At 42.3% G+C, this 27,917-nt stretch overlaps 1 protein-coding gene across 1 annotated transcript in view; it reads right to left on the bottom strand.

The window, feature by feature from the left end:
• Nucleotides 1–27,917, bottom strand: part of CAMK1D (calcium/calmodulin dependent protein kinase ID) — a 180,808-nt gene that overhangs the window by 76,105 nt on the left and 76,786 nt on the right. The window contains exon 2 of the mRNA XM_039357495.1: nucleotides 20,239–20,370. Within this exon, the coding sequence (XP_039213429.1) occupies nucleotides 20,239–20,370 (132 nt within the window). The remainder of the gene's footprint in view (nucleotides 1–20,238; nucleotides 20,371–27,917) is intronic.

Below are 27,917 nucleotides of genomic sequence, written 5' to 3'. Positions count from 1 at the left end.
CAATTTCCAGATGCTTAACAAGCCATTCCTTTACAGACGTATGGATAGAATTTATGAAGTCAATAATGCTGCTACCAAATTATAAACCAAACTTCGTTTGAGGGATTCTTGAATTCTGTATATTCATAGCTTAAACATAGATGTTGTTTATGTATAATCGTACTGACCATTGCACCGATATAGTTTTAATGTCTTTCTACTCAAAATGTATCAAAAAAAGAGAATTAAAACAATACTTTGCACCTCCTTAGGAAAAATGGCCCTTTCTGATGTTCCTTTTAGCCTGTTTAGATATTGCTGGATTCCAACTGCACTGTAATTTAATCAATAGAAAAGCAAACGCTGAAGAGGTTCGCCATGATTTACGCTTGACAGCTGAACATGTGGTGGAGCTAAGAAACAGGTGAACATAAATTTGTCAGCAAGCATAGAAAATGGATGATTTATTAGACTCTATTTGGCTCTTAATCAGCATCTTTGGTGTTTTGCTGTGGTTCCCTAGATAAATAGAGAACAGATGGCATACCGTCCTCAACAAAAAAGATGACAAAAGACAAAGAAAATCAAAAGTAAGGTCTAGGCTAGTTGGCTATAAATGTCAATAAATGGCACCTTCGATGAATAACGACCTGCTCCAGAGTTTCAGCAATTAGGAAGAAGAGATACAAAGCTTCGAAAATTAAACTAACTATTCAGCTCATATTGGTCATTCGGTAAAGTTGCTTTTTTTGCCAGTTTCAACCAAGTTCAGAGGCACTGATTTTCTGACGCATTTTGTGTAGCATCCAGGTGAGAAGATAAGAGACTGGATCAATTTATGAAAGCTCTTTTGATCGATCGATGGGATTATGGAAAGTTCCATCGAAAAATACACTTGGAAGTTAAGCTATATTTCTTTAAAAATGTTGGGGGGGGATGCAACGATAGTTTTATTGGTCTACAGCAGACATGTCAAACACAAGGCCCGGGGGCCGGATGCCGTCCGCGAAGTGGTTTCATGTGGCCCGCGAAGCCATCCTGGAAACAGCGAGGAAACGGCCCCTGCTGCCTTGGCCCTGGCCCAGGCCGGCTGGGAGCCAATGTACAATTTTGTGGTGGCCATCTACGCTGAAATGCATTCAGTCTTAGCTCTACAAGGCTATCTGGAAACAGCGAGGAACCAGCCCCTGCCGTGTTGGCCCTGCCCCCTGGGTGCATGCTGGGGAGTTTCACCCTTTGTGAGGAATGAAGAAATGCACCATGCCTTGGTGCTTGCCCACCCCCTTCTGCCAGAGACCCTCAGATCTGTCCCACTCCTGCCCAGGCCCCCACAGGCACCCTTGACACGAACGATGTAGAGCTGGCCATGCCCACCCAGTAGGCCACACCCACTCCATCCACACCTACCCAGTAGGCTGCACCCACCCTGGCCACACCCACCTGGCCCCCCAAGGGCAACCACAGTGCTGATGCGGCCCTCAATGAAATTGAGTTTGACACTCCTGGTCTACAGGTCAAAACCCATCAATGTCCAGCAGAGCCATTTTACAGGTTGGTAGAGTTTTACAATCTTTTAACTTCAGTTGTGAGAAGGTCCTGTAGAGTTCGCAGGAGGGTGAATGTAGCAGTCATGGCTTAATCATGGCTTATCACAGGATTGTGGAGGTGTCCCTGTAGACTGCCATCTGGTCTTGGAAAATGATGAGAAATAGGACAGGTGCTGCGTTCCTCCTCCACTAACCTTGCTCCAAAACACCTCTTTGAAATTGTCCCAAAGGTGCTTTTTTTGAAGAGACAACTGGACCGTCTTGTTTTTCTTTGAAGATGTTTCGCTTCTCATCCAAGAAGCTTCTTCAGCTCTGACTGGATGGTGGGGAATGGAAGGATTTATATTCCTTGCAGACGGCTGGTCATTTGCATTTTTTTAGAGAGTCGTTGAGGCCACTTGGGGGTTTGTCTGCATCCTCAAGGTTTTCTGTCCTCAAGGACAAACCCCCAGGTGGCCTCAACGACTCTCTAACAATAAATGGAGATCACGTGATCTCCATTTGTAACCTTCCCAAATGGAGATCACATGACCTTGGGACAGTGCAACTGTCCTAAGTACATGCCAGTTTCCAAGCACCCAAATTTTGATCATGTGACAATAGGGATGCTGCAACGGTCATAAGTGTAAAAACCGGTCATAAGTCACTTTTTTCAGTGAATGGTTGGAAGCTTAGGATTATCTGTATAATCATTGGACTAATTTCTTCTTGTTGTTGTTGTTAGTTGCGAAGTTGTGTCCGATCCATCGTGACCCCATGGACAACGTTCCTCCAGGCCTTCCTGTCCTCTACCATCTTCTGGAGTCCATTGAAGCTCAGGCCTACTGCTTCAGTGACTCCGTCCAGCCACCTCATTCTCTGTCGTCCCCTTCTTCTATTGCCCTCCATCTTTCCCAGCATTAGGCTCTTCTCCAGTGAGTCCTTCCTTCTCATTAAGTGGCCAAAGTACTTGACTTTCAACTTCAGGATCTGGCCTTCTAAAAAGCAGTCGGGGTTGATCTCTTCTAGGACTGACCGGTTGGATCGCCTTGTAGTCCAGGGGACTCCAGAGGACTAATTTCTTACAGCGGTCAAATTATCTCTCCATTCTAAGATTGAGATCATATGAACATTAAGTTAGGTGCTTAGATAAACCGAGACTTTTGATTCTCTATAAGTGGAAATACAGAAAATAAGTGTATGAAGAGCAAATCTAACTCCTCTCGGTGTTTATTCCTCTATAGACCTATTTCAACACGATGTGTAAAAATTTTTGATATTTAATACCCAGACATCCTTGTAAAAAAAAAAAACCAGACAAAACATTCTAGGAATGTCATTATTCTTCCCCTTAGAATTTGAACGTTCTACGTTTTGTGTTATGTTAAATCAAGTGTATTTAGTTAAGACGAGGCCAGCGTCTCAAGTCTTTGCAAATAATTGAAAACTCTGGGATTAAGGGTGAATCAAACACAAGCTGGCGCCTCCACCTTAAGGACCTTTCTGAAAATCCAAGCAATAATTAGACCGAAATCTGCCAAGCAGGATTCCAGCTGCTTCGGGGGCAGGCAAAATCTTCACCCATCAGCAAGAAACTCACTAGCAGGAGCTTCGCAGGGCAACGAGGCTGGGTGTTAATTAAGCAGAGGCCTCTACTCCGCTCCTTAAGACAGTCCCTCTGTGCCACACTTTGCATTCTGCCGGTTGGCGGGACACAAAATTCACTTCACACTTTTCTAAGAGCAGCTGGCCAAGCATGAGAAAGCAATGCAGGCTCACGTCTACAAGCCCTCTTTGTGCATCCAACATAAGGGGGCGGTGAGCGTGGTGTGCGAAGGCCATCATCAGCCAACTGTTCTGGTTCATCGATCCGGAGGGTACAAATTTTAGCGACACCTCCGAATCTCCAAATGGTACACTGGGGGCTAAGTCACTTGTCTGGTTTCTGAGACAGGGAGATGATAGAAGAGAATATTTAAAGCAAAGAATGGAGGCCTTTGAACTATGGTGCTGGAGAAGACTCCTGCGAGTCCCCTGGACTGCAAGGCGTTCAAACCGGTCAGTCCTAGAAGAGATCAACCCCGACTGCTCTTGAGAAGTCCAGATCCTGACGTTGAAACTCAAGTCCTTTGGCCACCTAATGAGAAGGAAGGACTCACTGGAGAAGAGCCTGATGCTGGGAAAGATGGAGGGCAAGAGAAGAAGGGGACGACAGAGAATGAGGTGGCTGGAGGGAGTCACTGAAGCAGTAGGCGTGAGTTTAAATGGACTCCAGAAGATGGTAGAGGACAGGAAGGCCTGGAGGAACGTTGTCCATGAGGTCACGATGGGTCGGATACAACTTCGCAACTAACAACAACAATTGAACTGGGGAAAGGAAGGGCTTGATGCTCTCTGAGCTTGGTGGTTTTCTTGTAGATGCTTCATGACCCAACCAGGTAACATCATCAGTGCCAGAAAGGAATGTCAGGTTTGTGGAGAAGAGGAGGAGAAGGCAAAGGAGGAGGGAGAGGAGAAGAACTGTGGGGTTCTTGGTGCTCTCTGAGAACGAGGCAACATCATCAGTGCTAGAAGGGAATGTGGAGTTTGCATCTCCGCGAGAAAACCACCAAGCTCAGAGAGCACCAAGGACCCCACAGCGAGATGAATTCAGAGAGCCGTGATCGGCGTGGGGGCTCCCTGTCGGCATTTAGCATGCTGGCTGGGGAATTCTGGGAGTTGAAGTCCACCCATTTTAAAGTTGCCAAGATTGAGAAACGCTGATCTTGGTGATGCAATGAAGAGATTTTTAATCACTGCTGGGACAAATGGCTGTAGATGCACATCCCTATTCCTTTCTTGCATTCTCAGTAGTGTAGAGCAGGGGTCTGCAACCTTGACAGCTTTAACACTTGTGGACTTCAGCTCCCAGAATTCCTCAGCCAGCTATGCCACGGTTGCAGACCCCTGTTGTACAGAACCTTAGAGATAATCTTAGAAAAGGAATATGGCCACATTTCCTATTCCATCCATCCATCCATCATCTATCTATCTATCTATCTATCTATCTATCTATCTATCTATCTATCTATCTATCTATCTATCTATCTATCTATCTAATCATCCATCCATCCATCCATCCATCCATCCATCCATCCATCCATCCATCTATCTATCTATCTATCTATCTATCTATCTATCTACCCCGCATCTTGCAGTTCAGGGCAAACTATGAATTGAGTTCAGCCTCCCATGTGTTGCTGTTCAAATATACTTATCTTGTGCCATTGAACCACTCCTAGCAACTGCCTGAACAAGTCCCTGCAGCTTTCTTGGCAACATTTTCAGAAGTGGCTTGCTATTGTCTTCTTTCTAGGGTTAAGAGGGTGACTGGCCCAAAGCCAACCAGCTAGTTTATGTCTAACATGGGACCAGAATTTATAAAAGTCTGAACTCTAGCTTGGTGTCTTTAACCACTGTGTCAAACTGGTTTTTTCAGATCTATCTATCTATCTATCTATCTATCTATCTATCTATCTATCTATCTATCTATCTATCTATCTTTCTTTCTTTCTCTTTTTTCTTTCTTCCTTCCTTTCCTTTCTTTCCTCTTTCTTTCTTTCTTTCTTTCTTTCTCTCTTTCTTTCTTTCTTCCTTCCTTCCTTCCTTCCTTCCTTCCTTCTCTTTCTCTTTCTTTCTTTCTTTTCTCTCTCTATCTCTCTTTTTCTTTCTTTCTTCTTTCTTTCTTTCTTTCTTTCTTTCTTTCTTTCTTTCTTTCTTTCTTTCTTATCAGATAAATATGGCTACTCAACTCACACATAGTAATTGCATGCATCATATAGTATATATTGGATTTTCAGAGTTCCTGGACAATATGCCAACTGCACTAAGCTCTGCCTTACACTTTAAAAAAGAATCATACTTATTTTTTTCCTTTTTTTTTTTTTTGTTTCATCAAACAGTTTGGCTGGACTCCAGACTTCTTCCTCCTCTATTTAGCCATCGAAACCCAGCTACGGAAAAATTATTTATTCTAAAAATTTTACCTTCTGTCATTTTTCCCCATTGACCTCTAAAAGTAACCTCACCAAGTGCAAGATTAAAAGAAAACAAGCCCAAATCACGCTGCAAGCGAAACGTTGTCATTGCTGCCAAAAGGAAGAGAAAATTAGGGCTGCAATCTGCTTTTCTAGCAGTAATAACTGAAGCAATTTCAGATTGTCCAATTATAAAGTTTGAAGAAACCTGGCCGATAAAACAACAATACCGGAATATACTAGAAGCAGAAACTTACTCATATGGATGTAGAAAATTTGGATAGAATCCACATTATATCCACCCTTAATAATAATAATAATAATAATAATAATAATAATAATAATAATAATAATAAAGTTGGAAGGGACCTTGGAGGTCATCGAGTCCAACCCCCTGCTCAGGCAGAAAATCGTGACCACAGTTGAGCCCAAAATTTGTGCTGGTAAGCAAGACAGTTCTTAAGTGAGTTTTGCCCCAGTTCACGACCTTTCTGGCCACGGTGCTTAAGTCAATCACTGCAGTTGTTAAATTAGTAACATGGTTCTTAAGTGAATCTGGCTTCCCCATTGACGTTGCTTATGGGAATGTCACCAACAGTCGATCCCGCGATTTTGAGATACCACAACCATCATAAATATGAGTCAGTTGCCAAGCATCTGAATTTTGATCACGTGACCACAGGGATACTGCAACGGTTGTAAGTTTGAAAAACGGTCGTAAATCACTTTTTTTCAGTGCCTGTTGTAACTTTGAATGGTCACTAAAGAAAGCGTTGTACGTTGAGGACAATCTGTGACTTTGTAACATTTTTTTGCAAAGGAGGACGCAAAACAAAGGATTCTGGGAAAGTTGATTACGGGAAAGCCAAGCTGATATTTGTGTATCAACCATCCCGAAATTCAAGAGTCAACAGAGATTATCGGTTCAATCAATTTTTAGTTTACTGAACTATTCTGTTTTGTCACTAGATGGCAACAGACACGGAAGGAACTTTCCCCAAATTTTCTCCGAAGAAATAAGTTTATTTGAAGAAGATCTACAGAAAGCAAACTTCCTCATCTTTCTTTGATGAAAGTGGGACTCATTAATAGAAATTTACCCTCATGAGGTAGAAGAGAAGCACAGGAAATCCTGTTACTGCTATCAGGAATATTTCAACTCTGTTTCGTTTCTGAAGACAAATCTCATATCTTTGCCATTTCTCTTTTTCTAGTCCAGTGTTTCCCAAACTTGACAATTTTAAGGCATGAGGACTTCAACTCCCAGAATTCTACAGCCAGCGGCTTGTGCAGGTCTCCCATACTGTCAAGGCTTTGCAACTTGTTTTCATAATAATTAGGGCAATTTTATCAGTTTGGATCTGGTGTCTAACAAGGTTAAAGGTTTGCCTGCAAACAACTAGAAAGTTGTCAAACCAGAACTTAATAGAATAACAGAGTTGGAAGGAACCATGGAGATCTTCTATTGCAACTCTCTATATACCATCCCAGATAAATGGCTGTCCAGTCTCTTAAAACTTCCAGGGATGGAGCACCCACAACTTCTGGAGGCAAGCTGTTCCACTGGTTAATTGTCCTCACTGTTAGGAAGTTTCTCCTTAATTCCTGGTTGCTTCTCTCCTTGATTAGTTTCCACCCATTGCTTCTTGTCCTGCCTTCTGGAGCTTTGGAAAATAAGTGGACCCCCCCCCCCTTCTTCGGGGCAGCCGCTCAAATATTAGAACACTGCAATCACCTCAACTCTAGTCATTTCACTTATCATGTTGCTAGTTGAAGCAGTAGATTCTACAGCCCTGTAGTCTATTCTACTGCCAGATTCTATAGAATGTTTTAAATTTAGATTTAAAGATTTATATAACACATAATATCTGTAGGTTTACAGTGCTAATATTTGAATCCCAATGGACTAACTTAAATTGAGATTTTAATCCCCTACCTTAATGAAGGTGAATGCCCACACGCTCATTTTGGTCCCTTGAAGAAATGGCAGCATACAATCTCTCTGGGTCTATGGCAATTGGCCACGGACAACTCGCCATGGCCAACTAGGCACAGATGCCACGGGCAAGTCGTCACGGACAAGTCGCCACAGATAAGTCACCATAGACAAGTCGCCATGGACAAGTCACCATGGATAAGTTGCCACGGGCAAGTAACCACAGGCAAGTCGCTATGGGCAAGTCGCCACAGACAAGCCGCTATGGACAAGTCACTATGGATAAGTTGCCACGAACAAGTCGCCACAGACAAATTGCCACAGACAAGTCACCAGGGACAAGTCACCATGGACAAGTTGCCATGGACAGGTCACCATGGACAAGTCGCTATGGACAAGTCGCCATGGACAAGTTGCCACAGACAAGTCACCACGGACAAGTCACCACGGACAACTTGCCACGGACAAGTCACCATGGATAAGTCACTATGGACAAGTCACCATGGACAAGTCGCCACGGACAAGTTGCCATGGACAAGTTGCCACAGACAAGTCACTACGGATAAGTCACCATTGACAAGTCGCCACAGACAAGTCACCATGGACAAGTCCCCACGGACAGGTCGCCATGGACAAGTCACCACGGACAACTCGCCACGGACAAATTGCTGAGGGACAAGAATTACACTAACATCAACGAAATGGTGGAATAGAATCATTAAAGAAAGGATGCAAAAGGAGGGACAGAATGAAATGGGAATGACACAAATTAAAAGAATTTTTATTTATTTTAAACAATTAAATTGAATTGTCAAATTGTCCCGCAGTGAGTGGTCTGATCACCATCGGCTGCGGCAAATTGTCCCATTCCTAATCTTGTCCTACTTGACAAAGTGAGCAATTTAAGATTAAGTTTATTTTTGTGAACACTGTAGATTTTCAGTTTTCAGTTCCTTGGGCACATTAGCCCATTAAGTTAATCAACAATCCCATTAAAGAGAAACACGGCTGTGCTGATTAAGTTTCACGGGTAATAATATTTTAACAAAAAAAACGAGAAGAAAGTAAAAACCGATTGCTTTTTAAGAATCCATGATTCTAGTTTAAATAATTTCTCCCCGTGGTTTTTGTTCCAGTGTTTTATTGAAAACTCAGCCAGTAAACACGAGATTCTAAGCGGGATTGTATATCATTGTTTCCTTTGATCAGATGCTTTTACTAAAGCAATCCTTTAAAAAAAAATAGCTGTATACTTCTATCTTTGCAAACAATAAGCATACGTGAAATATATATTTGAACCATTTCAGCATGAGGTTAATTCATCGACCAACGTCAATTAGAGCCGATGGTCCTAACAGCAATTATGCAACGAAGCAGCCAAAGATAATTTGATTAGAAGCCAGGAGAAAGTACATGAAATAGCTGTTGCGCGTATTTAAAAATTAGGTTTGTGTTCTCTGGAGCTGCGGATGGAGAAGATGCTTAAAGCTTCACACTCAGGGGTCACATTTGTTCTTTACTCTCTTTTTTTTTTCCTTCCAGATGACTCAAAAGCTAACTCAGAGCTGCTGAAATTATCTCAGCTTCTGCCTGGTTTTCCAGTCCAGTTTTCTGAAAAGAGCCTAGTCAGTTTCTAAATCCCTTTTGTGCTTCTGATCCCTCTCACACTGTCGGATGTGCAAGAGCTGTAACGATATTGTGATGCACCCGCCGTGGGGATGTTCTGCATTCGAGCATGTGTACGATTACGCAGCCATTTCGAGTTTAGAGAAAGAGGCCTCTGGGGTTTCCTGAGCAAGCTTGGCTTTTAAACAATTAAAATATAGGCGATTCTCTCGGGTATGTCTGAAAGGCAGAAAGTCAACGCAACTCCCGGTTCATGTCCTCGCCCAGGGGAAGAACAGATGCTAGCTGGATCTTTCTGAGATTCTGGTATGCCTTCTCCTGGCTTCAAAATACTCAAATTAATACCTAGCAGAATCTAAGGCTTTTTATTTTTTAAAAAAAAATTCTCCTTCGTGGAGTTTAGAGAATCGATGAATGAGATCACGGCCTTCTTAGGTTCCTCTGTAGGAGGAGCAAAGATCCCAACTCTGTGATTGGGTGGTCTCTCTCTCTCTCTCTCTCTCTCTCTCTCTCTCCCTCCTTTCCACTCTCATGAAACGCTACACCAGCTCTACATTGCTTTAGGACCAGATGCTTCTTCAGATCCTGTGACTCATGCTTTGGACCAACCTCGAGGTCTGTAAAGTATGGAGGACATCTAGATGTAAAAGACTCACTCTGTGATGGCCCAGGGCACAGCACAGAGGCAGTGCAGTCAGCTGGCAATTCAAACCGCCCTTTAATTGCTCCAAATTTTCCCCAAATGCTCCCACGTTTCCAGCAAGCCTCCAAACACACACACCTTCAGCCACCTCTTGCTGCAAGTAGTTTCACATACAGTCTGATTAGGAGAGGAATTTACTCAGGGCCGCGGAGATAACAAGGAATGACACATACATAATAAACCTAATGAGTCAGTGTGAATACAGTGACTGAGCAGTTTCAAAAGGGAAGCCAAAATACAGTCCGAGATCTTTGAACATCCAAGCAATGTTGTCAGCCAGTCCAATGGTCAGAGTTTCTGGGTTTCCAAGCAGAAATCACAACACAGAACAAGAGATCAGCAACAACACACAAAACTCCAAGGAATCAGTGTTTGTTCCCGACAAATGCTTCTCCCCACAGCGTCTCCTTAAGTTTCAGTCTCCAGGTGTGCCTTGTGGAGAGGGGCAGGGCGCTCTCCTCCCAAGTAGTGAGGCCTGCCTGCATTGTTAACTCCTTCTCTCTACTCTCCGTGCTCTAGGATCAGGAGGGGTGGTCCTTGCTCATCGCCTGAACTCTGCCTCTCCTGTTCCTCCTGTCCTAATCCTGAAGGGCCCTGGCCTGCTCTTCCCCACATTCCTCTGAAACCACAGACACCTCTCCCTCGACCTCCATAGGGTCCTTTCCAGCTCATTTTCCTCCACAGGCTCTGGCGGAGACATGACACATTCCTTGGGACTCCTTGGGAATAACAGTAAGTCCTTCAAAGAGACGTGTGCTCAGTCATGGATTTCAGAAGACCAGGGGATCTGAATGGTTCTTGACATTTCTAACATAATCTTCATCAAAGATCAGTAGAGTATAAGAAAAGTCTCAAGGGTGCTTTTGCAAGAGGCAACTGGACTTTCTTGGTTTATCCATGAAGACTTTTCACTTCTCATCCAAGAAGCTTCTTCAGCTGTGACTGGATGGTGGAGGATGGAAGGATTTATATTCCTCGCAGTTATCTGGTTGTTAACACTCTCTCTGAGAGTCATTGAGGCCACTTGGAGGCTGATCTCTGTCCTCAGGGTCACCTGAGTGGTGCAAATGGGTGTGGAGCCTTCTTGGAACTGCTGAAAGGACTGTGTTGTAGACTGGAGATAGATGATGTTGTATCATCCCCTTCAGTTGAGAGACGGCTGTTCAGTTTTGACATAGAGGGCCTCTTTGATCCCTCTTTCAAACCAGCGGCCCTCTCTGTCCAAAATGTGGACTTCTCTATCTTCAAAAGAGCGGCCTTTCTCTTTTAAATGAGGATGGACTGTTGATTCAAGAAAGTTCAGTTGCCTTTTGGGAAAAAGCAGCTTTGGGACAACCTTGATCTGAATGACAGAGCATTTCCATAAACATCCCAAGTCACTTGTTTCGTTTTAGAGTACAGGCAGTCCTCGATATATGACCGCAACTGAGCCCAAAAGTTATGCTGCTAAGGGAGAAATTTGTTAATTGAGTTTTGCCCCATTTTACGACTTTAACACATCTCTTATATATTAGTCCTATCTAGTCTCAGGTTAACCTAAACGCAGTGTTTCTCAACCTTGACAATTTTAAGGCATGTGGACTTCAACTCCCAGAATTCCACAGCCAGCAATGCTGGCTGTGGAATTCTGGGAGTTGAAGTCCACATGCCTTAAAATTGTCAAGGTTGAGAAACACTGACCTAAAGGAGCCCAAGCTGTTTTTGATTAGCAGGTTGCAAAGTGTCCTTTAAGATTTCAACTGATTTGTTTCATTTTATCTGTAGAAATGAGTTGTTAAACTATTTATTTATGGTGTGACAAGATTCAAGGAAGCGCTAAAAGGACAAGGCAGTCTAAAAATAAAGGAGGACCTATTACGAACTGGAGTATTTGTGGCTCAAATATATCCAGCCAAATAATTTTCTTTTCTTTTTTTCTTTTTTTTGGGCAATATATTTTATTGATTTTTTTTAAAAAAACAATAAATCACAATAACTGGTGAACAGTATGTTGTCTGGGTTACATTTGTAAAACAATCCTGAACAATTGATTTCTATAATCCATAATCCACATAATGGTTTTAGTTGATTTCCTCTTTTCCCAAAATATCCTCTTTGGCAAACATTGAGTTAATACAATTCTTATTGTTTTGATAGATAACAATTAAATATATAATTTTTCCCCAATATTCCTAACAATAATAGTCACATCAATATAATATTTCTTTTCTATCCAATCATTTTGGTTGCCTTATCATATATGGATCCTGTTATAGTCCTTATTTTAATTCGTTTCTCCCACCAAATTCTAGGTATTCTTACTGGTTAAGATTTTCTCAAAAATTAATTACATTTAAAAATTTAACTCTTTTCCCATATGAACCATCTCACACTTTTACATTTCTTAAGAAATAGATAGAACAATGAAAAAGAAAGAAAGAAAGGAGAGCGAGAGTAAAGAAACATAAAAAATAACATACTACTTAAATATATATATCCCTCCTAAGCTAATATATATTTATTTCCTAAATTTCTTATTCTTTTTAACCATAATTAAAAATATGTTTAATCTTTAAACATTCCATTTAATACATCTAATCTAGTCCTTTAATTCTTATTCAAAACATTTTTATCCGTTATAATTTTCTTAAATTCAATCACATTTAAGTATCTAAAACATTTCCTTTATCTAAGTCATTTCAACTTGTTATATTACTCATATCAAGAAAGAGAACAAAAAAGGGAAAAAAGCATACTATATTATTTAGGGAATTCATCCCTCTTAGGATGACATATATATTCCAAAACTTTTCTATTTCTTTAACCATATTCAAACAAATGTTTCTTTTTTAAGTATTCTCTCTGGTAAGTCCCATCATCTATTTTTTTGGTTTCCACTTTAGACTTTTTCCTTTGCCCAGTATCTTTCTTAGTCAATGTATTTTGCTGAATCAAAAAGTTTTTCCGTATGTTCATAAATGTTGTTGTAGATATAAAAAGTAAATCAGGTGAAGTGTCTTTGTACGGGGCTTCTGCCTTTCCACGTTTGTTGAAAATCTTTTTCTTTTTCTTTCTCTCCGCTTCTCTTATCATTTCCTTTCTCTTCTATATTCTTGATATCTCTACAGTCCATTTTATTCAGTCTGTTTTCTTGTCCTCAGATTTATTTTTTAGCCTTAAAGGATAAGTTGTTTTTTCCAATTCTTGTGAATTTTTTTCCACTAGGATTAAATCAGATTTCCTTGTTTTGTTAAGTTCCATCTTTAAGTCTCTGTTCTCAATTCTATACCCATTTATCTGTTTTATCTGCTCCTTCTCTGTTGTTGTTTTCTGGGAATTTTTTTGTTGTAGAGTTAACTTAGAAATAGATTGATTTATATTTTCAAAGTCATTTTGGATTTCTTTGTGGTTTAAAGACATTGTTGTTTGAATTAGTTGCAGTATACTATATATCTCCTCCTCTGAAATATTTATGTTTTCTTGATATGTTCTTTCTACATGTCTCTGATCCATGAAGGTCAAGAATTTGAGTGTTTCTCTTCCTTTCTTTTCTCTGCAAATAGCTTTAAAGTCCCAATTAAATAGATATTTGTAATCTAAATAGTTCCAAAAAGATTTTTTTCCCTGAAATTTATAATTCTCTCTTTGTCTACAGCCCAGATTATTGTCTTTTTTTGTCACAGCTGTTCTTTGTTGTTAAAACTTTGAAGGTCACAAGCACAGATGAGCTTTTCCCAGGTTTTGCCAAGTCTTATATTAAAGTCATAGCTGTCATAGTCTTCATCCACCACATGGTGTCAGCAGCTATTTGTTTTTCAATTTCATATATTTTGATCCTGCATAAAAAGATTGATTCGCCGCTTCCATTGGTATAAGGGTGGGGCGGAAATCCCCCTCCTTCCCTTTCGGAGGTATTTTGCTTCTTGGGGATCTTTTCCAGGAAATTAAATGTAAAACAGAAAAGAGAAGATCGAATTCCTCACCCAGTTTCAAGCACGCTGTTCATAGTTCTGCTGGTTAGTGCTTTTGGACTTCGGTTGCTAGTAGCTTGGGCTGGTCGATGCAATACAGCCAGCCTTTCTCCTGTCGGGTTAGAAGGCTTTCCCCAAGTTAAACAGAACGGCCACCGCCATTCCAGAATTGCTGGAGCACCCTTCTTTCTTTGTTGCCTCTCCAGGGCAACTTAGACCCATTTAGGGTCCCCAGGCAGGGCGAAATTAGCCGTGGGGGTGCGGAGAATCCGCAAGCTCACGACCCGGTTGCTACTGCGCAAAACCGGAAGTCTCCCAGCCAAACAATTTTCAAACCCTTTAAGGAATGCAGACAAAATACTGTAGTCTTTAAGTTGAAAAGAAGGAAGCTGAGATAGCGGTAGAAGAGCCTTGTGCTAGGATCACAGTCCAAAAAGCATTTCTTTGGGAGGTGCTGGGAATGTTACGGCAGGCAAAATGTCCCTTAACCTGCCCCCCTGTTGTGATTCCGTGCCAGCCTGTGCTCCCAACAGCTGTGTCTGAGGAATCTGAGGAGGAGGTGGAGGAGGCATTTGAAGGGCCATCAGGGGCAGAGGGAGGTTCTGATGAATTACATGATTCACGGTTTGATGAAGAGCCTGGGCCCTCCAGTCGTGTTCCCGATGAAGCTCAGCTGTATGGGGAGAATGAGTCAAACTTGGAGGATTCACACCTGATGGACATGATGATTGATGCTTGTATGCCAGCAATTAGCGAGAGCAGATCAGCAGCAGTCAATACAACAAGTCCAGGGAAGGAGGAGAAGGCACTGAGAGGCAACGCCTTGGGACTGCTGTATAAAAAGGGAAGCTGTGGGCGGTGCTGGTTGTTGAAGGCAACCATTGCAAAGTACTTCATGGGATCATGTTCTGTTAGTATTGCCGGTGACTACTTTTCTCTTTGCATCGTGTTTCGTGTGGACAATTTCCTCCATTTGGATTGTGTTTTGCTGCTTTTGTTTCTGGACTATTTGGCAGGGGTTTAGTCCTTGTGCCTTTAACAAGGACGGCTATAGGTTGGGATAGAACACCCCCAAAGGAAAAAAATAAACTCAGCTTGGAGGGGCTCTGAAGACTGCAATGCAGAGGGCAGAAGGAGTGATTTTGAAAGACAAGAAAAGAGCTCTATGAAGACAGCTCTGTGGTCAGATAAGAAGGTCTTCAGCCCCAGCAATGAAAGAACCTCAAGATAACGTCTCAGATAAGCTCCCCCTGGTTCATAAGAAGATAAACCGAGGCAGGGGAAGCACATTCAGGCTTGCAAAATTTTGGTACTATAAGCTGTTACAAAAAAAGTCCAGGTAATCCTCAAGTTACGGCCACTGTTGGTAGCAGAATTTCCACTGTCAAGCAAAGTCTCTCGTATCCAATTTTATGACCTTGGCTGCTGTGGTTGTGTGTCTTTCTGATTTCTAACCTGGGTCTTTCATCACCACACATGAGACTTCCTATATCAGGGGTCCCCATGGACCAGTACCGGTCTGCGGCATGCCAGCAACCGGTCTTTACAAACAAGCAAAGCTCCATTCGCAGGATGCAGGCAGCACACAAAACCACGCCCCTTCTGGTCCACAGAAAAACCTCTCTCCACGTAACCGGACCCTGGTGCCCAAAAGGTTGGGGATCTCTGTACTATCTCATGAATTTACAGTTGGCAATCATGGCTGAAATGAGAAACCAAAGATTAAGAGGAATCCGGACAAAAAGGATGGTAAATCCGTCCGAGCCTGCTTTGAAATCTTGGTTTCTTAGGAGATGACTCAAGAATGTGTGGGGTAGCTAATGCTCTAGAAGACAGAGAGAACATTCAAAATGTTCTTTGAACATTTGAGGAAGTGGGCTGGAAAATAATAGAAGAAAACAAGATTTTTTTAAGCTGCGCCAACAAAAGAAGAGTTTTCAAACCGTAGGGAAGAATAGATAATAGATTACTCAGTCCTTAGTTCAAGTGTTCAATTAGAAGGATCATATACAAGGATAAGCGGTCATTTACCTATCAAGGTCTGCTTTTTTTTAATCAACCCAGGGAGGGCCACAGAATAAATATCTAAATTACTGGACAGCAGAGTCCAGCTGGAATTTGCTGCATGTATTCAGGCTGAGGTTGGCTAGCCAACTGAAGCTTCAATCTTAATTCCTGTAAAGAAGATCCCCAACCCCATGAGCTGCAACACACTACCGGGCTGCAGCCTGTTTGAAACTGGGCCGTGGGAGAGATGGGCAAGCACGCGCATGTAAAGGTCCACTCATGCATGTGTGAAGCTCCACTTGCATGAGCAGGAGGGCGCTTGCACTCGCCACAAAGCTCCATTTGTGTGAATGCAGCTTTGCGCATGAGTGTCCTCTGCTCACACAAGCGGAGCTTCACACACAAGCAAAAGCACCCTCTGTTCACGCACGAAGCTCCATTCACGTGAGAGGAGGGCTCATGCGCCTGCCGCTCACACAAATGCAGCTGTGCACACACGCATATACTTGCCACTTACACACACACAGCCCTGTGCTAGGCTGAGCCGGGCTGCCAAGCTGGAAAGATTGGGGATCACTGGTGTAAAGAACAAGATGGTGGACATTACGCCCCTTAATGGCCACTGCCCATTCTAGAATCCAAACCATGGGTCTCAGTTTGAAGGCCATAAGACATGGCTATTTAACAAATAATGATGTTTCTATCATTGTAGGTGAAGAAAAAGCAGGCAAGATCCATTGAGGTGAACAGGACAATTCCCCTCTGATGTAGGCTTTTTAAAGGGGCGGGGGGCCCAACTCCATTTGGCCTTTGCTTTTTGTCTTTTTTTTTTCCAGGGGAAAGGAGGGGAAGGGGAAGGGGAAGGGGAAGGGGAAGGGGAAGAAGAAGAAGAAGAAGAAGAAGAAGAAGAAGAAGAAGAAGAAGAAGAAGAAGAAAGAAGAAGAAGAAGAAGAAGAAGAAGAAGAAGAAGAAGAAGAAAGAAGAAGAAGAAGAAGAGAAGAAGAAGAAGAAAAGAAAAGAGGGGAAGGGGAAGAAGGAGAAGAGAAGGAAGAAGAAGAAGAAGAAGAAGAAGAAGAAGAAGAAGAAGAAGAAGGAAGAAGAAGAAGAAGGAAGAAAAGGGGGAAGGGGAAGAAGGAGAAAGGAGGAGGAGGAGGAGAAGAAGAAGAAGAAGAAGAAGAAGAAGAAGAAGAAGAAGAAGAAGAAGAAGAAGAAGAAGAAGAAGAAGAAGAAGAAGAAGAAGAAGAAGAAGAAAAGACGAAGAAGAAGAAGAGAAGAAGAAGAAGGGGGAGGAGAGGAGGAAGAAGAAGAAGAAGAAAAGAGGAGGAGGAGGAGAAGAGAGAGAGAGAGAGAGAGGAGAAGAATAGAAGAAAGAAGAAGAAGAAGAGAAGAAGAAGAAGAAGAAGAAGAAGAAGAAGAAGAAGAAGAAGAAGAAGAAGAAGAAGAAGAAGAAGAAGGGGGAAGAAGAAGAAGAAGAAGAAGAAGAAGAAGAAGAAGAAGAAGAAGGAAGGAGAAGAAGAAGAAGAAGAGAAGAAGAAGAAGAAGAAGAAGAAGAAGAAGAAGAAGAAGAAGAAGAAGAAGAAGAAGAAGAAGAAGAAGAAGAAGAAGAAGAAGGAAGGAAGAAGAGGAGGAGAAGGAAGAAGAAGAAGAAGAGAAGAAGAAGAGAAGAAGAAGAAGAAGAAGAAGAAGAAGAAGAAGAAGAAGAAGAAGAAGAAGAAGAAGAAGAAGAAGAAGAAGAAGAAGAAGAAGAAGAAGAAGAAGAAGAAGAAGAAGAAGAAAAGAAGAAGAAGAAGAAGAAGAAGAAGAAGAAGAAGAAGAAGAAGAAGAAGAAGAAGAAGAAGAAGGGAAGGGGGAAGGGGGAAGGGGAAGAAGGAGAAGGAGGAGGAGGAGGAGGAGGAGGAGGAGGAGGAGAAGAAGAAGAAGAAGAAGAAGAAGAAGAAGAAGAAGAAGAAGAAGAAGAAGAAGAAGAAGAAGAAGAAGAAGAAGAAGAAGAAGAAGAAGAAGAAGAAGAAGAAGAAGATGATGATGATGATGATTGATGTTTTCTGGGCAAAGTCTTCTAAGATTTCTATATTGCTGAACAAAAATCTCTTGTAGAAGGTTTCCGAGGAGCCAGTACAATTTCTTCTGTACCATATTATCTTCGAGTGATTCTAGAATTGAAGGTTCCAAATAGTAAGGCAGAAGAAATCAAGACTCCAATGGAGGTTTCCATGGATGAAAAAGAGGTTGGGTCAGCAAATGGGGCATTCCCAACAGACAAGGAGCAACACACAGTGAGCTATTTTTTGCAGAGGACAAATCAAGAGGGACAGCTTTCCTATCTTTACACCAAGAGAAGTGAGAAAGCCGGTGGTCTAGATAGGCTTTGGGCTTGGAGAAACACAATGGATGTTGCATGCTTAGAAAAAGAAAGTCTCCATTCCGTGGAGCGATCAAATGGTAGAATGTTAAACTGATAAATGGATCCACCTACTGTAAAGGGAAGAAAGAAGCAATGGAAGGAAACTATTGATAGGTGAAAGCATGCATCTCGAGAATCTATTGATGTGAGCCACATCCTCTTCTGAAAGAGAAAATCAATATCCTCCTGACAAAAATAGAAAACCCATTATTGACCTTAGCCTGCTATCCATCTTTGGCATACTGTATATATTTTTTAAAAAGGGAAGAATCTTTTTATGGGAGGAAAACCAATGTGATGTAACTTTGGAGTTGCCTTAGAAGTAACCAGGTTGGTCCTTTGGGCGGTTAGTCCAGAGCTTAGCATGGAAACCATATGAAACAACCCAAACATTATGGAAGCTCACGTATCTTGAAAAGGAATCATCTGTAAAAGTGGCTATCAGGAGAAATAGAGGTCATAGATTGTCAGGTCTGAAAGACTAGATCCACACTTAAAATTAATCCAATTAAATTAATTAATTTAATTTAATTTAATTAATCCAATTAAACCGATTTATTGCTAAAAATTTACACACAGAAATCTTCTCAGCTAATAGTCCACACCTTCTTGAAGTTAGGTAAGGGTCAATGGAATTCAAGGGGAGTTGAATTTAGTTCACTTGTGACTACATAGGGATTCTAGGTTGATGCCTCTTTTGACTCCACCTCCAGATTCTGCTGCTCCTCCTGCATAGCTGCTGTATGGAGCTTTGGAACTAGCAGTAGAGTAGTACACCTCTACTAAACTTCCTACCATATGAAGGAGGAACGGACAAAGGGGGCAGCCTTGCCTCATCCAGTAAGACCTCTCCAGATTATCTCCAGGTTTTAGCACTGAAACTACAGTCGACCCAGAACCCTGTGGCAGAGCTTCCAAACACAACACAGGTAGTCTTGCATTGACCTATGACCATTTTTCACATTTACAACTATTGCAGCATTTCTACGGTTACACGATCAAACCTCAGAGACTTGGCAACTGGCAACTGGCTCACATTTAGGATGGATGCCCTGTCCTTAAGTCATGTGATCCCTTTTTGCGACCTTCTGACAAGCCAGATTGACTTAACCACCGCATTCCTAACTTAACAACTGCAGTGACTCGCTTAACAACTGTGGCAAGAAAGATCATAAAATGGGGCAAAACTCACTTCACAAATATCTCACTTAGCCACATAAATTTTGGGCTCAGTTATGGTCATGTCGAGGACAGCCTCTGTGGTCATGTGTATGATGTCAACGCTGCTGACATTGGATGTTCTTGCTTTGACAACATATGAAGATACAACCTTTTTCTTTCTTATGCTTTACTCTTAGAATTAGATGATGCTGGGGGAGGAGGAGGAATGTAGTAGGAGTTAGTTAGATATAACAATATTGTACTAGTGCAGTGGTTCTCAACCTTTCTAATGCCGTGACCCCATAATACAGTTCCCCATATTGTGGTGACCCCAAGTGGGTGTGGCCACCAATAAGAGGGAGTAGGACAGCTAGGGAAAAGGGAAAAAATGGCGGACAGCGTGGTTTGGCGGCCCCCGTGAAATGGTCGTTCGACCCCAAATGGGGTCCCGACCCACAGGTTGAGAACCACTGTACTAGTGTGTGAATTCAGAGCTTGAAATAAGAGATGATAAGAAACAGCGGGCTGGAGAACAGGAGGGAAAGCCTGCATTTCAAACTAATTGGAGAATGTGATTTATGACTGTTAATTAGAGGAGGGAATTGTGTTTGATATTATGTGCTCAGGGGAGGGGAATCCAAATTTTGGCTTCAACTATGTTAGTGCCCAAGTTATGCTACTCCAATAAAGATTATTTAAGGTAAACAATGCCTCGAAGTTCTTTGAAGAGTTTCATCTGTCGGAACCATGACATTTTTCATGAACTTCCCTTGTGATCATCGGTGAGAGCACCAAATCCCACGTCTGTTGAGTTCCCTACCAACTCATGGAGAACATCTATTTAGCAGAGGTGAGAAAGTTCACATCTGGTACCATGTCTGAAAGTGAGTCAAAACAACCGCCATTCAAATAAAAGATGTTTTCAGTGCTTACTTTCGAAGAACAGCGATTTCATTCTCTATGCTGCTTTCCTTCCCTTTCAGGGCCTTCTTTGGGATGCATTTCACTGCAAACAGTTTTCCACTGCTCCTGTTTTCGGCCAGGACAACTTCAGAAAATGCGCCACTGCAAAAAGAAAAAAAAAAAAAAAACAAAGCATATACTTCAACTGCTGAAAGCAGAACGTAAGTAACATGATCCTGCTTTCAGTGCCAAATGCAGTTTTGTCCACACGATCCAAAATCTCGGAGTGCTTATTGTACTGATTCTCAAAAAAAATGTCTTGCCCAACACAGAAGAAAGACCCCCTTTGCTGGGTCTTTTTTTGGATTTGATGAAGGCCCAGTTAGAATAACCACAAATTCTCAAGGATTCCTCAGAATTGTTAATTTCTCAGAATTAACTTCTAATTATCCTAACAGGGCCTTCATCAAATTCCCCCCTCCACAAAGACCTAGCAGGAGCTCCTCATAATAGAGAAAGAAGAGAATAACAAACGAAGCAATGTTGTCGTTCCATGCATTGCGGGAATATCTGAAAAGCTGAGGAGGATTTTCAACCGACGCAACATACAATTACATTTTAAACTCAAGACTACACTAAGGCAGAAGCTTGTTTGCCCCAAGGATAAAATGCCCAGACACAAACTGAGCAACGTGGTATATGCACGACAGTGCAGCGGGACATGTGCAGATCTGAACATTGGGGAAACAAAACAACCACTTCACCACAAATGCATGGCACAACATAGGAGAACAAACCCATCAGGACAAGAGTCAGCGGTCCATCTGTACCTGAAAGACAAAAGCCACTCTTTCGAAGACAGAAAAGTCCACATTTTGGACAGAGAGGACCGCTGGTTTGAAAGAGGGGTCAAAGAATTGAATAGCCCTCCCTCAACAGAAGGGGGAGGGGGTTAAAGACACCATCTGTCTACAATGCAACCCTTGCAGCAGTTCCAAGAAGATTCCACAACCAATTGCACCCTGATTCTGGTGACCTTGAGGGCACAGATAAACCCCCAAGTGACTTCAAGAGTTCGCAGAGAGAATATTAACAACCAGATGATTGCAAAGAAATACAATCTTTCCATCCCCTCCCACCATCCTATTAGAACCTATCCTTCCATTCCCCTACCATCAGAACTGATAAAGTTTCTTGGATGAGAAGTAAAAACAGTCTACTACTGGCCTTTTGAAGAAAAAAAGCACCTTTGAGACAACTATGACCTGGATGACTGAGAATCTCCACAGATGTCCAGGAAACCAGCGGTGGCCTCTTCTAAGACATTTACCACTTGCAGCTTGCTTCAATATTTTCTAGTCTGCAGATCTTCCTCTGATATCCCAAGGTCATTCCCTATTAGAAATTCTGTTTATACATAGCACCACAGAGCAAACCAAGGGTACAGTCACCATGTGCTTTACTGCTCAACTGTTTAATTGTAACAGGAAACTCTACTTAGAACAAAAGAGCACAGAGTATATACCATAGATCCAAGCTTGTAAACGCTGCTATCTATTTAGCTGAATACTATTATAGTTGTTGCATAGAAATACATTCCAACAACAAATTCCAGCATTTCCATATACCATTATGATTGGACAGAGAAGGGGAACCTTTGCATAGCAATCCTTTCCAGACTTGGCTGAACAACCTGGTGTGATCTCATGCTAATAAAAACTTCTGAACACATTCCATATTAAGACTTATCTCTGTCTGGGTCAGTCAATCAAGACTTGGAACCCACAGCCCAGACTGAGGGATACATTCCCGGGAAACTATCCTATGCTGTGTTTAAGGTCAACTGACCAGATGTGAGAGTCATTCCAGTCTAAAAGTGATGTAAATATAGAGCAAAGGAGCTCATTCTTAATTTTTGAATTTACGGGCATGCTATTTGACAATGTATCTATCAAACTTTTGTGTGTGTGACACTGCACACAATGCAAAGAGACAACTTACTTTTGCTTGTTCCTCTTCATAGTAGATACAACATCTAGCCACAACAGGGGAGGAGAGGAACAGGCACTCCCATAAGTGACATCACACGTACCATGACATTAAACAAATAATGCAAAAGTACCCCAATTGCGTCAACATATGTTAATGTCCTGGCACGTAGGAAGGACTCACTGGAGAAGAGCCTGATGCTGGGAAAGATGGAGGGCAATAGAAGAAGGGGACGACTGGATGGAGTCACTGAAGCAGTAGGCGTGAGCTTAAATGGACTCCAGAAGATGGCAGAGGACAGGAAGGCCTGGAGGAACATTGTCCATGAGGTCGCGATGGGTCAGACACAACTTCGCAACTAATAACAGCATCAACAATGTAGGACATCATTATGGCTTCTTCTTCTTCTTGTTCAGTTGCTAAATCATGTCCAACTCTTTGCAACTCCATGGACCATAGCACAGAAGGTCTCCCTCTCCTACACTCTCTCTGGAATTTCCTCCAATTCATGTTCATTGCATCCCATGACCCTATCTGACCATCTCCTCCTCTGGCATTCCCTTCTCCTTCGGCCTTCCCTCTTTCCCAACATCAGGGCTTTCTCACGTGGTGGCCAACGTATTTGAGCTTCAACTTCAGTATCTGACCTTCAAAAGGACAGTCAGGGTTGATTTCCTTCAGGATCAACTGATTTCTTTATGGTTTCTGATAGCCATCAAATTCTGAATAGATAAAAAACAGGGGGAAAACCTTTCCTTCTCACACAAGGTTCCCTATCTGGGTCACCTGGAGTACTTCTTTACCTATCAGAGTGTGAGACTCTCAAATAGATACTTTGTGCCAACAGTGGGCTAAACAGCTTCAAAGCATTTCCAAATTTATTTTAGTTGCTTCTGAAAGGGTGAAGAAGCTTTTACACCTCTTCCGCCTCCTGTTTTATCTTTAAATTTTTCACTTCCATTTTTATCAGTATCTCATTAAGGCCAGACAACTTTCTGACATCCCTTTCTTCACCTGATTTGCATCTGTGACATCCTCCGAGGGATTTTCCAGCATGACTAAGCTCTGCCCTTTTGAGATTCACACAGGTCTAGTGACACAACAGGCGTTGGCAATCTGACAAGGGCTGCCTTGAAAGGAAGCGAGTTGTCAAAGAAAGGGTGCGGCTGAATCCAGGGAGGAAACGCACACACAAGCAGGAATTTGGCAAAACAGGGCACACATTGATTTCTCTGTGACTTATCAAACCTGTACACTGTAGCGATAGATAGATAGATAGATAGATAGATAGATAGATAGATAGATAGATAGATAGATAGATAGATAGATAGATAGATAGATAGATTCTATCTAGATAATAGGTAGATATAGATATAAATGATAGATAGGCGGGCAGAAAGGCAGGTAGATAGGTAGACAGGTAGATGGATAGATGGCCATGATAAATATTCATTTGTGTCAAAATACACTGTCTATTCCAGTGGTGGCGAACCTATGGCACGGGTGCCAGAGGTGGTACTCAGAGCCCTCTCTGTGGGCATGCGCACTGTCGCCCCAGTTCTAGGCCTTCAGCTGGGTTTTATAAAACCTTTTCGCTTTAGGCCTCTGCCGCCATGTACAAAAAAAAAGGTTCAATCAATCAGTCAATTTCAACTTCTCATGGGGAAAAAAAAGATCTTGCAAAGTTGGAATTGATTGATTAAACTTTTTAGTCCCACCCAGTCTGCTGTTACCACCGCAGCCACGCCCACCCAATGGGCCACACCCACCCAATGGGCCACACCCACTCGGCACCCGACGAGTCATAAGTGGGTTTTGGGTTGCAGTTTGGGCACTCGGTCTCTAAAAGGTTTCCCATCACTGGTCTATGCCAAATGATGTAAATGACATCATTTTCAGTCAAACCTCTTCTTTGTGGCAGCCCCTGAGATATTGGAACACTGCTATCATGTCCCCCCTCACCCTTCTCTTCGTTAAACTAGACATCTCCAATTCCAGCAACCGTTCCTGATATGTTTTAGCCTCCAGTTTCTTAATCATCTTGTTGCTCTTCTCTGCGCTCTTTCTAGAGTCTCAACATCTTTTTTACATTGTGGTGACCAAAACTGGATGCAGTATTCCAAATGTGGCCTTCCAGGAAAATGTGTACAACATTAATAGTGTTCCAATGGGTAAAATAAGCGATTGTATGGTTTCAGTGAATGGTTTTTCATTATGTTTTCAAAGTAATAGGGGGGGAAAGTGCCTGCAGCTAAAAACTGGATTGCTTTTTGCAGAAATAACAGTGAATTGAATTCATTTACTCCTAGCTTTAGTGTCCTTGGAATAAACGTAGGAAGGAAAAAGAAAAAGAAAGGAGAATCTTTTTTTTTGTTTAAATACATATTAAGTATTTATTACATTAGTATGTATTCAGTATCATTGAATATCAGCCTTGAAGGTAAATGCTGATTTGGAAATGGTGGTGAGACACAAATGTTCAGCTCCCATATGGCGTCAGCCTTACCAGCTACACAAGACAGTAAATAGGACCAGATCAGCTAAATATATTTTACTGTAAAGCTGAATTAACACAATCTTGCAAGTCTGAAAGTACAAACCTCCCACTGTCTCTTTTACAGCCTGAGAAACTAGGGACGGTCCCTTCTGAATCTCTTTCTGTGCCTGTTATGCAGCTGTGGGCTATGCTTCCTTTTATCTGACCCAGTGGTTCTCAACCTGTGGGTCGGGACCCCATTTGGGGTCGAACAACCATTTCACAGGGGTTGCCAAACAACGCAGTCCGCCACTTTTTCCCCTCTTCCTTAGCTGTGCTACTCCCTTTTTTTTCTATTGGCTTTTGAAAGCCAATAGAATAGACTCTCTTGAATAGAGTCTAATTCTATTGGCTTTCAAAAGCCAATAGGAATTGTCCAGGCTGTCTCTGCCCTGCTGAGCCCGCCAAAAGTCCCATTCTGCAAATGATGCTGCACCAGTTGAGTAGTCCTCGACTTATGACCGGTTGAGTAGTCCTCAACTTACGACCGTTTGGGGGTCGCGGCATTAAAAAGGTTGAGAACCACTGATCTGACCATTCAGAATACAGAATATAGAATAAAAGCCTTGGAAGGGACCTTGGAGGTTTTCTAGTCCAACCCCCTCCTCAACTATGAGATACTATGCCATTCTGGACCAATGGCTGTCCAATCCCTTCTTAAAAGCCTCCAGTGATGGAGTACCTACAACCTCTGGAGGCAAGTTGTTCTACTGGTAATTGTATTCTCTGTTAGGAAGTGTCTCCTTAATTCCAGGTTGTTTCTCTCCTTGATTAGTTTCCATCCATTGTTTCTTGTCCTGCCTTCAAGTCCTTTGGAGAAGCGGTCCATCCCTTCTCTGGGGCAGCCCCTGGAAGACTGCTATCACGTCATCTTTTCTTCGTCCTGTCTCCCAAGCTCTTTCCCACGTACCATTAGAATAGAATAGAGAATAGAGTTGGAAGAGACCAACTCCCTGCTGAAGCAGGAGACCCTACACCAGGGGTAGGCAACCTTGGCTCTTTTATGACTCGTGGACTTCAACTCCCAGAATTCTTGAGCCAGCATGGGGGAAGTATGGCTCCTTCATGAGTGGTGGACTTCAACTCCCAGAATTCTTGAGCCAGCATGGGGGAAATATGGCTCCTTCATGAGTGGTGGACTTCAACTCCCAGAATTCTTGAGCCAGCATGAGGGAAGTATGGCTCCTTCATGAGTGGTGGACTTCAACTCCCAGAATTCCTGAGCCAGCATGGCTCAGCTTGGAAACTCTCCCTTTCCCCTCAGCGTGGCTGGCTCAGGAATTCTGGGAGTTAAAGTCCATGAATCCTAAAAGAACCCAGGTTGCCTACCCCTGCCTTTGACGCTCCATAGTTGACATGTCCTCAAATTGATGTAACAGGAGCTGCTTAATTTTTGGTGAAATGAAGGGGAAATGAGGAGAAATGCTCACATTTGCAACTAAGAGAGCTTAGCGGCCTGGAAGGAAAGGGAACAGCAGGCAAATGTGCGCAATCGTGGCCCCCCAAACACATGCGCAAATGGGGCCGTGCATGAGCAAATGGGGCCGCTAGTGCCTGTGAGGCAGTGCTTCTGTGGGGCAGGGCTTGCCAGCAATTCCCAGGGCCTGGTGGTTAACAGACCACAGCCCGGTACCAGGCCATGGACCATAGGTTGGGGACCCCTGATTAGAGAAAAGAAGGACTGGGGGTGGGGGGACGTGATAGCAGTCTTCCACTATTTGAGGGGCTGCCACAAAGAAGAGGGAGTCAACTTATTTTCCAAAGCACCAGAAGGCAAGACAAGAAACAATGGATGGAAACTAGTCAAGGAGAGAAGCAAACTGGAATAAGGAGAAATTTCTTGACAGTGAGGACAATTAATCAGTGGATTAATTGTCTTCAGAAGTTGTGGACACTCCACCACTGGAGGCTTTTAAGGAGAGGATGGACAGTCACATAGGGGTTGGACTAGAAGACTCCAAGGTCCCTTCCAACTCTATTCTGAATTAAATTAGACGGGAGACTCACGAAAATATCAAACTGAGAAGTACAAAAATCCCCCCAAACTCAAGGAAAAGACAATCCATCCAGCCGCCAAGATCTCAGTTCAACTTGAATCAAATTTCCTTCAATCCTAATTACCGAGAGAGAACGATTGCAAACAACTTTAATACTTGATTAACTGCAAAATTCCCTTTATTTAAAGAAGAAAGGTCCCCCAATTAGCCACATACCACTCTCAGACAGTACTTGTTTTCGCTTTCTTCTAAAACAAATGAAAGTATAAACTCTCAAACCCGTTCGCTCTTGTAATTAAAATTGCATGACCCTAACTCAAATCAAAGCTAGGGAGCTGCTAGTGGTCTTATGAACTAATTGAAGATGAAGGTGGGCTTTTTAAACAAAAAAAAAAAACCCACCACACCATCCTTCTACACATGTCTGGAAAATGCCAATTGACTGTTTTATATTCTGTTTAAACCCCATCCAGCTGGGCACAATTATTTGCTTTAAATATTTGCACTTGCAACGTTCATGTATTTTTCTATCTTCCACCCCGTCGTAATCACAGCTTCTTCTTAAAAACAAAAATTACCAAACAAAGGGGGAAAAAAAATAACGCACTGTCTTAAATAGTCTCAAATTTAACTTCGTTAGCATTCTGCAGGAATACGATGAATAAGAATTTTTCAGACATAGATTTAATTTTAATAAAAGGGGTCTTGAGAATCCCCCCCCCTCTCTCTTCTCTATGGACTTAAGCCCTTGGGGAGAACATAGCTCTGGAACTCAAGTGTGGGATTTCAAAATTAAATTCTGAATGCCAAATTTAGAGTTTGGATGAGTTTTTTTTTTTTTTTTAAAGAAGTTTTATGACCAGAATCCAAATACAGTAATCAAATCATATCTTTATTATGTTCACAGACCAGCTTGGAAGATTACAAATGGTGGTGCTGTGATGCTGTAACATAAATTATAAATTTATAAACACATGTGCAGGGGTAGGCAACCTTGGCTCTTTTATGACTCGTGGACTTCAACTCCCAGAATTCCTGAGCCAGCATGGCTCAGCTTGGAAACCTCTCCCTTTCCCCTCAGCATGGCTGGCTCAGGAATTCTGGGAGTTGAAGTCCACAAGTCATAAAAGAGCCAAGGTTGCCTACCCCTGCACATGTCGGTTGGCAAACACCTGGTCACATGACCA

Source organism: Crotalus tigris, unplaced genomic scaffold (genome assembly GCF_016545835.1).
Source record: "Crotalus tigris isolate CLP2741 ecotype Arizona unplaced genomic scaffold, ASM1654583v1 scf7180000018925.3142382, whole genome shotgun sequence".
NCBI classification, from domain to species: Eukaryota; Metazoa; Chordata; class Lepidosauria; order Squamata; family Viperidae; genus Crotalus; species Crotalus tigris.
The sequence above is the reverse complement of the archived record's forward strand: the minus strand, read 5'-3'. Positions and strand labels throughout refer to the sequence as shown.